Here is a 12,920-nt window from a genome sequence, read left to right as displayed (position 1 = left end):
TGGGGAAGGACAGCGCAGGAACAAGGACCTGCGCCCACTCACCGTGCCCGGCTCAAGGTGGAAGCTAATGAGCAGCAGGACCTGGGCCACCAGCACAGCGAAGGACAGGTTGGCATGGATGTGGTAGCGCTGGTTCCGGATGGTGCTCACGGAGCTGAGGACAGAAGCAGGGTGTGAGGCCCGGGCCCTGTGCCAACCCAGTCCCCCAGGCTCAGCTCCATGGCCCACAGAGTCCCTGTATCCATTTCTCCAAGAGCAGCCAGAAGGGGCTGCTGTCACTCCCTGCTGTGGACCCTCAATGGCTCCCTATTGCTCTTGAATCTGATCCCAGCTCCTTGCATGCCCACCCAGCCCTACACAGTCTGACCCTGGGCCGTGGCTCTGCCCTGACTCAGTTCTTTTCTCTCCCAACTCATGTTCCTGCTTCTCAAAGTCCCAGCTTATTCCAGCTTTGCATAGCTGTTCCCATGCGGTAAACCCTCTCCCCGGTCCCTGCATAGCGGCCCGAATGTCCCCCTCAGCATCAGCTTCCTGACCACTGCTGGGACCCAGCTGCACCCCCCCCTCTCTGCCCTGCTGCCTGGTAGCGTGATCACCGTGAAGATGTTTGTTCTCGCTTTTGTTTACTTGGTTATTGTCCAGCCCCCATTCAAGCATGTTCTCATCTCTCTTGGGTCCAGTCAGGCCCTCAGAGCCGACCACACGCCTGTGCTGAGGAACGTGGGAGCCAGAATGAATGTCTGAACTGAGGGGAGCTGAGGTGTCCCCAGGCCCATGGCCATCTCCTTTTGCCTGGCTTGGGTTCCACCAGAATTCCTGTGCCTGGGCTGGGGGCCTTTCCAGACCTTTCCAGCTTAGCTAAGCCTGGTGCTCTTACCTCCACAGCCCCTCCCCTCTCCCGTCTCATCCATCTTGAGATCTGGGGTGCAGGCAGGGGCTGAGGGGCTGTTGGGTGGATTAGAAAAGGGGACTCACGACAGCACGGCGAAGGTGACCAGCGTGGCCACCAGGCAGAGCACGGAGAGGGAGCAGCCCACATAGCTGATAGACGACAGCGCCACCTGGTGTCCACGTGCAAGCTGCGGGGAGCAGAGCAGAGACGTCAGCAGCTGGCCCAGCCACCTCATCGGAGCCTGAAGCTGCAGAGGGCCCAGGCAGGTGCACAGCTGGTCCCGTGTGAGCGTGGTGCTGACCACCAAGCCCTGCCTCCCAGCCCAAATGTCTGTTGCTGCCACCTACAGAGGCTGATGCTGGGGTTGCAGCCCTGGTTCTGTGCGTGCATGTCCAGTGCCCCGAGGTACCCTACAGATCACTCAGGCTCCCTCAGCCACAGTCTGCAGACTGCGGCTGATGGGCTTGGCCAGGAGCTGAGTGTCCTGTCTACACTGCAATACACAGGGCTGCAGACGAAGAGTCAGCCCCGGAGCCAGACCTCCTGGGTTCAAGTCCCAGCTGGGCCATGTCCTGGCTGACAATCTGGGACATGTGACACTCAGCTGTGAAATGAAAATAACGCCCCGCTCTCCACCCCCAGTGGCCGCAAGGACTCCATGAATTTACAAACACAAAGTGCTGCAGCAGCTAGGGAAGAGCCGGTTACCGCCCTGGCCCGAGGCCGCGACCTTCCCAGCGCCTGCACAATGGCTGCCGCCTGCACACTGTGGGCCTCAGGAAAGCTCTCTAAATGGACACGGTGGTGATCTCCAGCACCCGTATCTGCGGGGTCCCAACACCTTGAGGGAATGAGGCAGAGCAAAACACACCTGGGGATGAAGCGGCTGCAGAGCCACAAAGGATCGAACCAAAGCCGCAGTTCACCAACTGCACAATCCAGACGGCGCTCCCTCGGTTCCCAAGTCAGGGCCTCAAGCTCAGACACGTGTGACCCTGGGCTCCAGGAGGCTCCGGGCTCCTAAGCCACAGGCCTGGAAGGGCAGCCTCCCAGCTGCTCACGTGCAGGAGGGCGCCACGTGCTTCCTCCTGTGGTCCGTGGCTCTTGTCAGAGACCCAGCTGAAGCCTGAAGCCTGCATCACGCTGTCCCCGTCGGGCACAGAGACCCCAGTCCCCAGACCCGTGTCCCCCATCCTCTGAGACCCCTGCCTCCAGCTTCTTCCCATGGCATGGGCGTAGGGGGAGTCTAAATGCCTTCTCCCCGATCACCAGGACAAAGGAACAAAAGGAGGCCACTCTGAGTGCATAAGGAGCTGTTGGCAATGACAGAGGAGACACCGCAGGCCCAGGGGACCCCAGCTCAAGGTGAGGCAGGCAGTGTCCTGGACCTCAGGGAGCAACCTGGGGCCAGGGGGCCATGGGAAGCCCGAACGCTCAGTGAGCACCGCCTTCAACTGTGACTGACAGGGAGTGGGCTCACGCCCGAGGCGCTGCAGACGTGCTAGATTCCTGGATGCGTGGGGCTGGGGTAGGGGCAACCTGGACCCTGCAGCCTGGGCCTCCCCTTTTAGCAGGAGCTCACTTTCACCCTGCAGGCCCTGGTATCCTCTCTGGGGTCCAGTGCTTGCGGGAGACAGGGCCTTGGCCGGGCCCCTATCAGGAGTGAAGCAACTGTTGCCATGACACCAGCAGCATTTCCCCTGGAGGGGCTCTTTTGTGCTCTCGGGCTCAGGGACAAGGCAGAGAGGCTGAGGGCTGGGCGGAGCCACCTGTGCCGAACGCCAGCTCAGGCCTCAGCAGGCAAGGACCTGGGCACAAGTTCCGATTTCCCTGGGACTGGACTTCCCTCTCCATGGACATCGTGGTTCTAATGGGAAAGGTGGGCACTGACCAGGGAGACGGAAGAATCCCCCTTCCAGGTTCATGACGCCCCAGGGAGAGAAGAGGGGCAGTCACAGGGGAGACCATCAGTGTCCCTGAGGGTGAGAGGGGACTCTGAAGAAACGGGGCCCCCTGTCCCCTCAGGAGAATGGCTGCGATTTCTTGTTCTTGTCTCTGGTTATTGCAGAATCATCCAGTTAGGGGTGGGAGAGCCCCACTATTCCTTCTCCCATGGATAAACCTTTTTCCTTCAACTCCTGGGCCTGGCCTCCCATATTTGAGAGGACCTTCAGGCTGCGGACCTCTGCCTCCTGGGAATCACAGCCACGCCCGTGGGCTTCCCTGCAGCAGGTACCACGATGTTCCCTGGGTGTGCGCCTCCATCTCAGCTTCCCCTGACCCTTGTGGGCTCTCCTGCACTGGGCTGGAGGAACTCAAGGTGGAGACTTTGGTGAACTCACACCGACTCTGCCCAGAGCCCACTCCCTATCCCTGCCTGGCAACAGCCAGTGCACCTGGGACGCTGTGGGTGAACAGGGGCCTCCCGGAGGCCCGAGGCTGCCCAGTGCTGCCCATCTCTGCTCCACCAGGTGGGAGCTGAGGTCACAGGCGCCTTCTGCCGGCAGAAGGGGCCTTGTGGGAGGGGAAGGCACTCCTCAGTCACCTGCCGAGTATGTTTGGCAAAACGAGTTCCTCAATAGGCGACACTGCCAGTGCCTTCCCACCACAGCATTCTCGGCAATGGAAACAAACATCTCCATCTGCAGATGGACGGGCCAAGAGCTACTCCCATTAATCGCATAGCCGCAGTGGGTGAAGGGAACTAAATTTCTAGGCCACATTCCCCACGCTCCGTGTGTGACACTCCAGTTTCTGCATGACATTGTTAGCAAATCCCATGAAATGATGTTTCTGGTTTCAGATAGGTTTGGAAAACACTCCATTCTCTGCACCCCTTAGAAGACTTTTTGGATGAATATAAAGCCACTTAAGAGTTCTGAGGATTCTGCAGGTAAAAAACAAAAACAAAAACAAAAAAACACCTGTTTAGCTATGTTTAACTTGGCATTTCTTAAACTCTTTGGAGGAGGAAGGGAAAAGACCCAGTGACAAAAACAGAGATGTGGTTTAAGAAGTGCTGTTTTAGAGGAAGTGAGATTTTGCAGAAATTAAGAATAAAACCAAATAAACTAAGAATAAAACCAAACACAGGACACACTGACATTGTACTGGATATGCAATCTTTCTTTGCTGTCTCCTAAGGCAACAGAAAAGTCTTGTCCCTCACACTGATCTCTGCCTAGAGATGGAAGGAAGGGTCAGTTACAAAAGTTTTGGGCCTCAACAGAGGAAGTGGTTCTTGGAAACGAACATCCACCTCTGCAGCAGTCACCAAACTGAATTCAGTTAAAAACCAATGGAGGACACGCGCAGTGGCTCATGCCTGTAATCCCAGCACTTTGGGAGGCCGAGGCAGGCAGATCACCTGAGGTGAGGAGTTTGAAACCAGCCTGGCCAACATAGTGAAACCCTGTCTCTACTAAAAATACAAAAATTAGCCGGATGTGGTGGCCCACACCTGTAATCCCAGCTATTCAGGAGGCGGAGGCAGGAGAATCACTTGAACCCAAGAGGTGAAGGTTGCAGTGAGCCGAAATCATGCCACTGCACTCCAGTCTGGGCAACACAGCCAGACTCCATCTCAAAAAAAAAAGAAAGAAAGAAAAAGAAAAACCAATGGAAACACTGCTAGTGAAGGAAGGAAAGCAGTGGTGTCCAAAAGCCTGCCTGGCCCACTGCCCTGGGAAGCCCCCCTAAGAGATGCACCCCACACAGGTCTCCACCCCACAAGGCCCTGGCTCCTCCCCACTCCTGAGCATCTCTGCTCTACCCAAGTTATCTCACATCCCACCAGAGGGATGCATGTCACTCTCAGACACCACGGCTGCATTTCATGGGGTGTCACCTCTCCCCCAGGGACATGGGAAGCTCTGAGGATGCAGTCCACTTAGGGAAGCTTTTCCTACCTCATCTCGCAGCTCTGAAAACAGCAGTGAGCACTATTGGGCACAATGGTAACCAGAGGGATTTGCTGAAGGCGTCAGGGGAGAAAGAGCCCTCACATCTACCCATCTGACTCTGCCACTGATTCAACAGATTTCCTAAATCTACATCACTGATTAATAATATCTTTTAAATTGAGAAAATAAAGCTTTAGCTCATCTATTTGCAAATGCAGTGAGGTTCCAGTGGGCTGATATGAGAGTTCGCTGCACACTGGGCTGCAGTTGGTCAGTCAACTCTCTAAAACATCTTAATCTCCATTCTCAGCCACCCATTCTACTGGGAGTTTCCTACAAATGGGAGCCTAGCCAGACCCACACCTACCCACTTATGCTGTAAGCCTTCCAACCATATTATCAATCAACCTTATTGCCAACTAACCACACCATCAACCAACCCATTGTCAATCAACTCACCATCAACCAACCCATCATCAATCAACCTTACCATTAACCAAGCCTACCATCAACCAACCTTACATTCAAATGATGCACCACTAGCTAATCTGACTATAAACCAACTCCACCATCAACCAATCCACCATCAACCAACCTTAACATCAACCAACCCCTCATCAACCAGCCTATCAACCAACTGTACCATCAATCAACCTGACCATCAACCAAACAGACCATCAACCAACCTTACCATCAGCCAACCCATCATCAACCAACTCATCATTGACCAACCTGACCATCAACCAACCCATCATCAACCAACTCCACCATCAACCAACCCATAATCAACCAACCTATCAACCAACCCATCATCAACCAACCTGACCATCAACCAAACCAACCATGAACCAACTTTACCATCAACCAACCCATCATCAACCAACTCCACCATCAACCAACCCATCATCAACCAACCTATCAACCAACTGCACCATCAATCAACGTGGCCATCAACCAAATAGACCATGAACCAACCTTACCATCAACCAACCCATCATCAACCAACTCCACCATCAACCAGCCTGACCATCAACTAAACTGACCATGAACCAACCTTACCATCAACCAACCCATCATCAACCAACTCCACCATCAACCAACCTTACCATCAACCAACCCATCATCAACCAATCCATCATCAACCAACCTGACCATCAACCAACCCATCATCAACCAACTCCGCCATCAACCAACCTGACCATCAACCAACCCATCATCAACTCCACCATCAACCAACCTGACCATCAACCAAACCAACCATGAACCAACCTTACCATCAACCAACCCATCATCAACCAAACTACCAGCCAATTGACCATCAGCCAAACCCACCATCAACCAACCTTACCTTCAAGTAATCCACTATCAACCAACTCTACCATCAACTGACCCATCATCAACCAAACTCATCATAAACTGACCTTCAACCAACCTACTATCAACTAACCTAACCATTAACCAACCCATTAACCAAATGCATCATAAACCAACCTATTAATCAACCTGATTATCAATCAAACCCATCGTCAACCAACTTTACCTTCAGCCAATCTACCCTCAACCAACCTACCGTTAACCAACCCTATCTTCAACCAACCTTACCACCAGCAAACCTTACCATCAACCAACCCCATCATGAACCAACCCCATCATCAATCAAGTTTCTTTACCATATACTTTTATCAAACCCACCCAAAGCCAGCATCATGCCAGGCACAATGGGGAACACTAAAAAGAAAGACATATGGCTCTTCCCTTGAACAGAGCTAATAGCCTGACCAGGCAGCCTTGAAATGATTGTAAGAAACATAAGGCCAGATATATTGAAGGGTCACATTTTACATGGTGCTTGAGTTTTAAGGTGAGCCCACAGGTAAAAATGATAGATGATCAAAATGACTTTTGAAAACTCCTGAGATCCCCCATAAACTGGAGTCTCCATGGCTTTTGCACGTAACATCATACATTCTTCTTCCACACAATGGTCTGAATAATGAGGCAGACTTCAGGAGGGATCAAGAAGAAACAGCATGCACACGTCAGGGTCTGCAAACCTCTCTGCTTCAACACAGCTTTCAAGTCCACAGAGTGGCAATCTAGGTGATCCCGATAGTGACTCACTCCCTTCTCTTTACTACAGGCACATTCTAGTTGTAACACACATTCAGCCATGGATTTGTCGTTGTATTACTTAACCCTGCAACCCGTGTTAAACATTAACTCCACCACTACCTGCACATGGCCTGAGGAAACTGGAAGGGAGGGAGGGTGATCTGAGGGAGGCAGAGAGAAATACTGAGTGGGTGTTAGGAGGGAGAGGGCTTCACACAGGCCTCAATGCTTGGGCAGGAACCTGACAGACAGGACAGGAGACAGCCTTCTAGACCAGAGTGATGTGAGCTCTGACAGTAAGTTCCATGAAGACAGGTCGATTGTCTTGTTTAATTCTGAATCCCCAGGGCCCGAGAGAGGATCTGGCAAACTGCAGGCATCATGGAGAACCACAGAAGAGTAGTTGGAAATGACAGAAACAAGGTCCCTGCTGCTTGAAGGCATCGAATCCTCAGAACAAGCCTGTGAGTGGACAGCGTGGTTTCCTTTTACAGATGAGGACACTGAGGCAGCCGCAGTAAGTGACTGCCCACCACCACACAGCTGGCGAGGGGCAGGGCTGGGGTTGACCCCTGATGGCCCCTGCTTCAGCAGCAAGCATGTATTCAGCACCTACTGTGTGCCAGGTATGGAAGTCTCATCGCAGTGGGGAAGTGGGTAATGAACAAAGACGTGGATGTGTAAACGTGAATAAATACCTAAGGCTGCCAGTGCCGTGTTAATGAGGCTGTGATGGAAATGCACAGGGGCGGTGGCAGAGGTGACTGCAGAGGGACAGAGGGATGGTGGCCCTCACACGGCTATGATCTGAGAAAGGCCCTGACCCAGGCCCTTCCCTCTCCCTTGGAGCGCCCACCTCCGAGTCCTGTTGGCTTCTCAGCCACGACACGGCCATCTGTCCCGATCCTCTTTCTGACTGATTTCTAGAGCCCCTGCCTTGATCTCTTTGGCCTCCTGGGACTCTCTGGTCTCCCCGCAGCACCAGCCGCATCCTCTACCAAGTCCCTCCTGGCTTGGGCTCCACTGTACACTGGAGCCTCGTCCCTCGCGGCTTACCCCCTCCACGGTGCCTGAGACTCAGACTCAACCCTCCATCACTGCCCACGGCTTCTGAGGCCCTGCATGCTCCAGCCCCAGCCCGTGCCTCTGACCTGCCTCCATCCACCCTCTCCTTTCATCATGGGAAAGCAAGACCCTCCCTGCTGGTTCAGTAGAGGGGACGGGACATGGGGAGCTGGTTCAGTAGAGGGGATTGGACATGGGGAGCTGGTTATGAAGGTGAGGGAAGCCCTGAAAAAGCAGAGAAGGCAGTGAGGCAGCCCAGACAGCGGCCACCACGGAAGGACAGCGGGAGAGGTAATGGCAGCAGAGCCAGGCCGGGCCACCAGCAGAAGCTGGAACCAGACTAGCCTGCCCAGATGAGGCTGGCGTGGGTGTGCGGGGAAGGGTCTGCATGCAGGGGCTGGAGCCACAGGGGGATGCCCATGCCAGCAGGGGCCCAGGTAGGAGGCTGGCCCCTTTGCCCACCCCAGCACCACCATCTCTCCTTGGTTGGACTTGGCAGGAAGCCAAGCATAGAGCAGAGAGCAGGGCGAGTGGAGGATGGGTTCCCGGGCACAAGAGCAGGACCCCCGAGCTGGGTCCACACTCCACCCTCACACCAGCCCTTGAACTAACCCCCGGCTTTGACGCCCACCCTGTCCCAGCCAGGCTGGCTCCTCCCTGTCTCTGGTCCCTCAGCGGCTGGCACCCAGGCTCTCACGGGGCTTGTCTCCCCTTAAGGCAGCCCTCAGTCCCTGGCTGAGCTGCACTCCTGCCCTCGGCTCCTGGACAGCACGAGCGACCAGGCCCTGGTGGATCTGTGACTCCAGGCATCCCTGGTTTGGCGGCCGTCCCTGGCCATAGGCAGCCGTAGCGTGTGCCAGCAGCATGCAGCCAGCCTCCCGCTGGGCTGGGTCCAGTTGCTGGCACATTACACGTCCGCTGATAGAAATGAGCCGACAGCCCGGGCACAGGTGGAAATGAGCTGCTCGGCCACTTGAGGGGTGCTGCGGGACGGGAGAGGACTGGCCACAGGCAGGAGATCTTCCCCGAGGACCCAGCTGGGCTGCTGTATGTTTGAGTAGATGCTGGGACTGGCCTGCCTCGGGCCACCATGACCCTGTTGAAAGAGTCAGCTGAGGGGACCATCGCCCCCTTGTTTTCCAGACCGGGAACCCTGGGGGCTCCTGCTGCCTCCCCTGGCTGCACAGCTTGTGCATCAGTCTGGGGCCAGCTGGGAAAAGAGAAACCACTCCAGACTTTCCAAGAGTGGAACGTTTGACTCAGGGAATTGCCAACTCTCGGGAGGGGAGAGAAGGGGGACCTCACAGGGGTAGTGAGGTGGCCCAGGAATGTGCCATGCCACAAATCCCCAGTGGAAGCCAGATCTACAGACTGTCCAGCAGGGCTGCAGCCACAGCAGAGGCGCAGCCACTGCCCGAAAAGCCACCTGTAGCAGTGAGAGAGAAGAGCTGTTGGGCCTCCTTCCCTCCCATCACCTACCCCATGTGACAGACCTGGGCCTCAGCACAGTGGTCGGCCCTGGGAGGCAGAGCCGGGCAGCAGGAGGCAGGTAGATCTCAGGGCAGAACCCAGGACTCAACATGACTGGGAACTCAGGGCCCAGCCCCTGCTGTGCCCCAGACGACAGCTGCTTTAAACAGCTGTGGCAATGTGAAACTGGCCGGGCAGTGCCACCACGGGAACCCATCCTCACAGGTGGAGGTGGGATGTGTGGCACAGGATGCTGGTCGTTTGCTGTGGCCAAAGACCGCCATCACTTCAGTGTCCACCCATGGGAGAGCTACGCAGTGGTTAACATGGGAAGATGTGGCTCTGTATACCCCGAGAAGGAGCAACCTCCAAGATACGTGGATACATTTTTTAAAGTGTGCCATCTTGCGAGGCATGGTGGTACATATCTCTAGTCCCAGCTACTTGGGAGGCTGAGGTAGGAGGATCTCTGGAGCCCAGGAGGTCAAGGCTGCAGTGAGCCGAGGTGGCGCCACTGAGTCCAGCCTGGGCCACAGTGCGCAACCTTGTCTCTAAAACAGATAAACAGTAAATAAAAATGAAGGGAGCAGTCTTTATAGTTCACCACCCTTTGTTTAAAGAACAAATCGGTTTGCATCCATTGAGGTACAGAAAATTTAAAAAACAAACAAAAATAGAACAAACAGCAAACCAGGGCCCCAGGCTCAGCAACCGCATCTGGAATGACAGAAAAGCAAGCGTGTGTCTAGGCCGCTGCTCTGGGCAGGGCCGGGAGGCAGGAACGGTGGCCGTGACCGTCAGTTTCCATTCTCTGCCTTCTGTGTGCTTGCATTTTCCCACATGCGTGTATCATCTTTACAAACAATTCAACCTACAGAACCCCTCTATCTCCTGACATCCCATCTTCCTGTATGTCCCAGAAAGAGCCCTCAAGCTCCTGTCCCCACTCCTAACATGGGGGCTGGCAACTTCTCCTAGACGGCCCACACCCCCACTCTAATTCCCAAGATTCAGCACACTCATGACAAAAAACACGTGCTGACCAGAAACCTGGCTCGCTTCAGACGTCAAGCTCTGACCACAGCCTTGCAGCCCACAGCGGCCCCGCCAAAGCGACCCGATCCCTCGGCTGGGCTATGCATCCATCCGCCCCTGGAACGTCCAGTCTGACCCCCGACCATGTTCCCAGTCCTGGCCACCCGGCCCGCCCCCAGCCCCACAGAGTGAGACCCCAGTTCTGAGGGTAGCCCTGAAAGAAGATCCCCCGAGACGGGATCACCCCAGAGGCTGCTGCCAGCTCCCTCTGCAGAGCGGCTCAAGCACAGCACAGCTGCCGAGCAGACACTGCTTTGGGAGAATTGGGGAATAAATGAAGCAACATCTGCTTCTCCTCTAAAAGGAGCAGCCTGGGTCTGGCTGGAGGAGGCAAAGGCAACTGGATTTGTCAAGAGGGTCAGGGGTGGAACCCTCAGAACCTTGAACCTACGTCTCCCTGCCCCCAGGACTGCGAGGTGCCCAGGCAGGGCTGGGGCTGAGCTGACAGCAGAGCTGAGCCCGGCAGCTCCCGGCTGCTGCTCCACCCGAAACACAGGTTTTCACCTCTGAGGTCCATTTCCCAATGTCCTAGGTGGCCGGCAGCCTGAGAGCCAGGGGCACTGACGGGAGAGATGGGGGTGGCAGGTGTCGTCCCTGCTCCCAGGGCTCACTCAGCTCTCCACTCAGAGAGGCACAGGCCACAGGTACGGGGAGGGCCCTGGGGGCCGAGAGTGGGCGTCTTGAGGGAGATTGGAGGGGCATGGGAGGGGTGCGTAGGGTGGGAGACAGGAGGGGGTGGAAGGATGCATGCCCCTGCGCCTCCCGCCGGTGAGCTCCCAGCTCCCATCCCCAGCCCAGCTCTCAGCAGCCCAGGACAGGACTTGGGAAAACTCACCCGTGAGGCGGGGTGGGAACAGCACACACCCGTGCACCTGGAGGGTGCTGGTGGAATGGTAAGGAGCCCATCCAGAAGGACCCAGCGGGCTTTGCCCACCACCCTCTCCTTCTGGAAGAACTGCAGAGGCTGGGAAATTAGAAGGGATGGTGACAATTTTCTGGGTCTCTAAGAGGATGGTACCGAGGACAGATGTCCTCCCCACTGGGCCGGAAGACACTAGTGAACATGGCATTGCTCAGGGAGTCAGGGGGTGGGCTGCTGAACAAACCAGCTTCCTTGTTACTCCTGGGCAAGGCAGGACACACTTCTGCCTCCAGGATTAGAGGGGTCCAGGGATGGGTGGAGGGGCCTCTCCTCTGAGCCCCTCCAGCCTCCATAGTTCCCCCCATCCCCATCAACAGGGCAACAGACCACCCTGCCCTGGTGCCCACAGCCAAGGACTGAACCTTCTTATGAAGAGTGAGTGGAAGGAGACTTGTGGCCATGAACGGGTTAATGCTGGGATGGCTGCAGTCCCAAGTGCAGTAGCCAGGCCTGCTCCACCCCACCCCACTCCCACTCCACTCTCACGGGGTCCTCAGGCCAGGACATCCCCAGGAACTTCATACTCATGGCTCACTGTGACCTCACTCTGTCAGGCAGTGTTTGGGGCTGGGTGCTGAGGCTGGGTGCTCAGGGCTAGGTGCTCAGGGCTCGGTGCTGAGGCTGGGTACTGAGGCTGGGTACCGAGGCTGGGTGCTGAGGCTGGGTGCTCAGGGCTGAGTGCTGAGGCTGGGTGCTCAGGGCTGGGTGTTGAGGCTGGGGACTGAGGCTGGGTGCTCAGAGCTGGGTGTTGAGGCTGGGTGTTGAGGCTGGGTGCTGAGGCTGGGTGCTCAGGGCTGGGTGCTGAGGCTGGGTACTGAGGCTGGGTACCGAGGCTGGGTACTGAGGCTGGGTGCTCAGGGCTGGGTGTTGAGGCTGGGTGCTGAGGCTGGGTACTGAGGCTGGGTACCGAGTTGGGTGCTCAGGGCTGGGTGTTGAGGCTGTGTGTTTCGGCCTGAGTGGTGCCTACTTCTCCCTCCTCCGATAACCACCACAGCTCCACAAGGAAAGTGTCCCACCCATGTCGCAGCAGGGAAACTGAGGCTCAGAGCAGGCACCTGCTCAAGGCCTCTCAGCACATCACCAGGAGGGACCTGTGTGTCCAGCTGGCTGGGAGGCAGAGGGGCCTCTACTGACCCCAGTTGCATGCAGGAGGTGTTATTGGGAGGTGGTCTGGCTAACATTCGCACCGAGACCCCATGGAGGGAGCCTGTTTCTGACTTGAGCTGTACATGCTGCAGCTGCTGGCACCACTGTTGGCACAGTCTCGCCTGTGACACATCCTTGGGACCGCAAATACAGCTCAGAGTGGTTCTCACAGCTCCCAGCAATGCTATGTAATTCAGGCCCTGCCACTGCCTGCCCTGTGCCCTTCCCTGGAGCCAGAGCCTGTCTGAGGGGCTCAAGGCTGCACCTGGCTGGGTAACCGCAGGGCGCGGGGCCTAGAACGTGGGTCCGGGTGGAG

At 56.2% G+C, this 12,920-nt stretch overlaps 1 protein-coding gene across 2 annotated transcripts in view; it reads right to left on the bottom strand.

Moving 5' to 3' along the window:
* The window catches only part of ADGRD1 (adhesion G protein-coupled receptor D1), a 189,233-nt gene that overhangs the window by 36,674 nt on the left and 139,639 nt on the right, over nt 1-12,920 (bottom strand). For both annotated transcript variants that reach the window (XM_050747690.1, XM_050747689.1), the window contains 2 exons: nt 976-1,079; nt 43-154 (listed from right to left, as the gene is read on the bottom strand). In XM_050747690.1, coding sequence (XP_050603647.1) covers nt 43-154; nt 976-1,079 — 216 coding nt within the window. The remainder of the gene's footprint in view (nt 1-42; nt 155-975; nt 1,080-12,920) is intronic.

This window comes from Macaca thibetana, chromosome 11 (genome assembly GCF_024542745.1).
Source record: "Macaca thibetana thibetana isolate TM-01 chromosome 11, ASM2454274v1, whole genome shotgun sequence".
Lineage (NCBI taxonomy): Eukaryota > Metazoa > Chordata > Mammalia > Primates > Cercopithecidae > Macaca > Macaca thibetana.
Note: the sequence above shows the minus strand (reverse complement) of the source record. Positions and strands in the feature narration are given on the sequence as shown.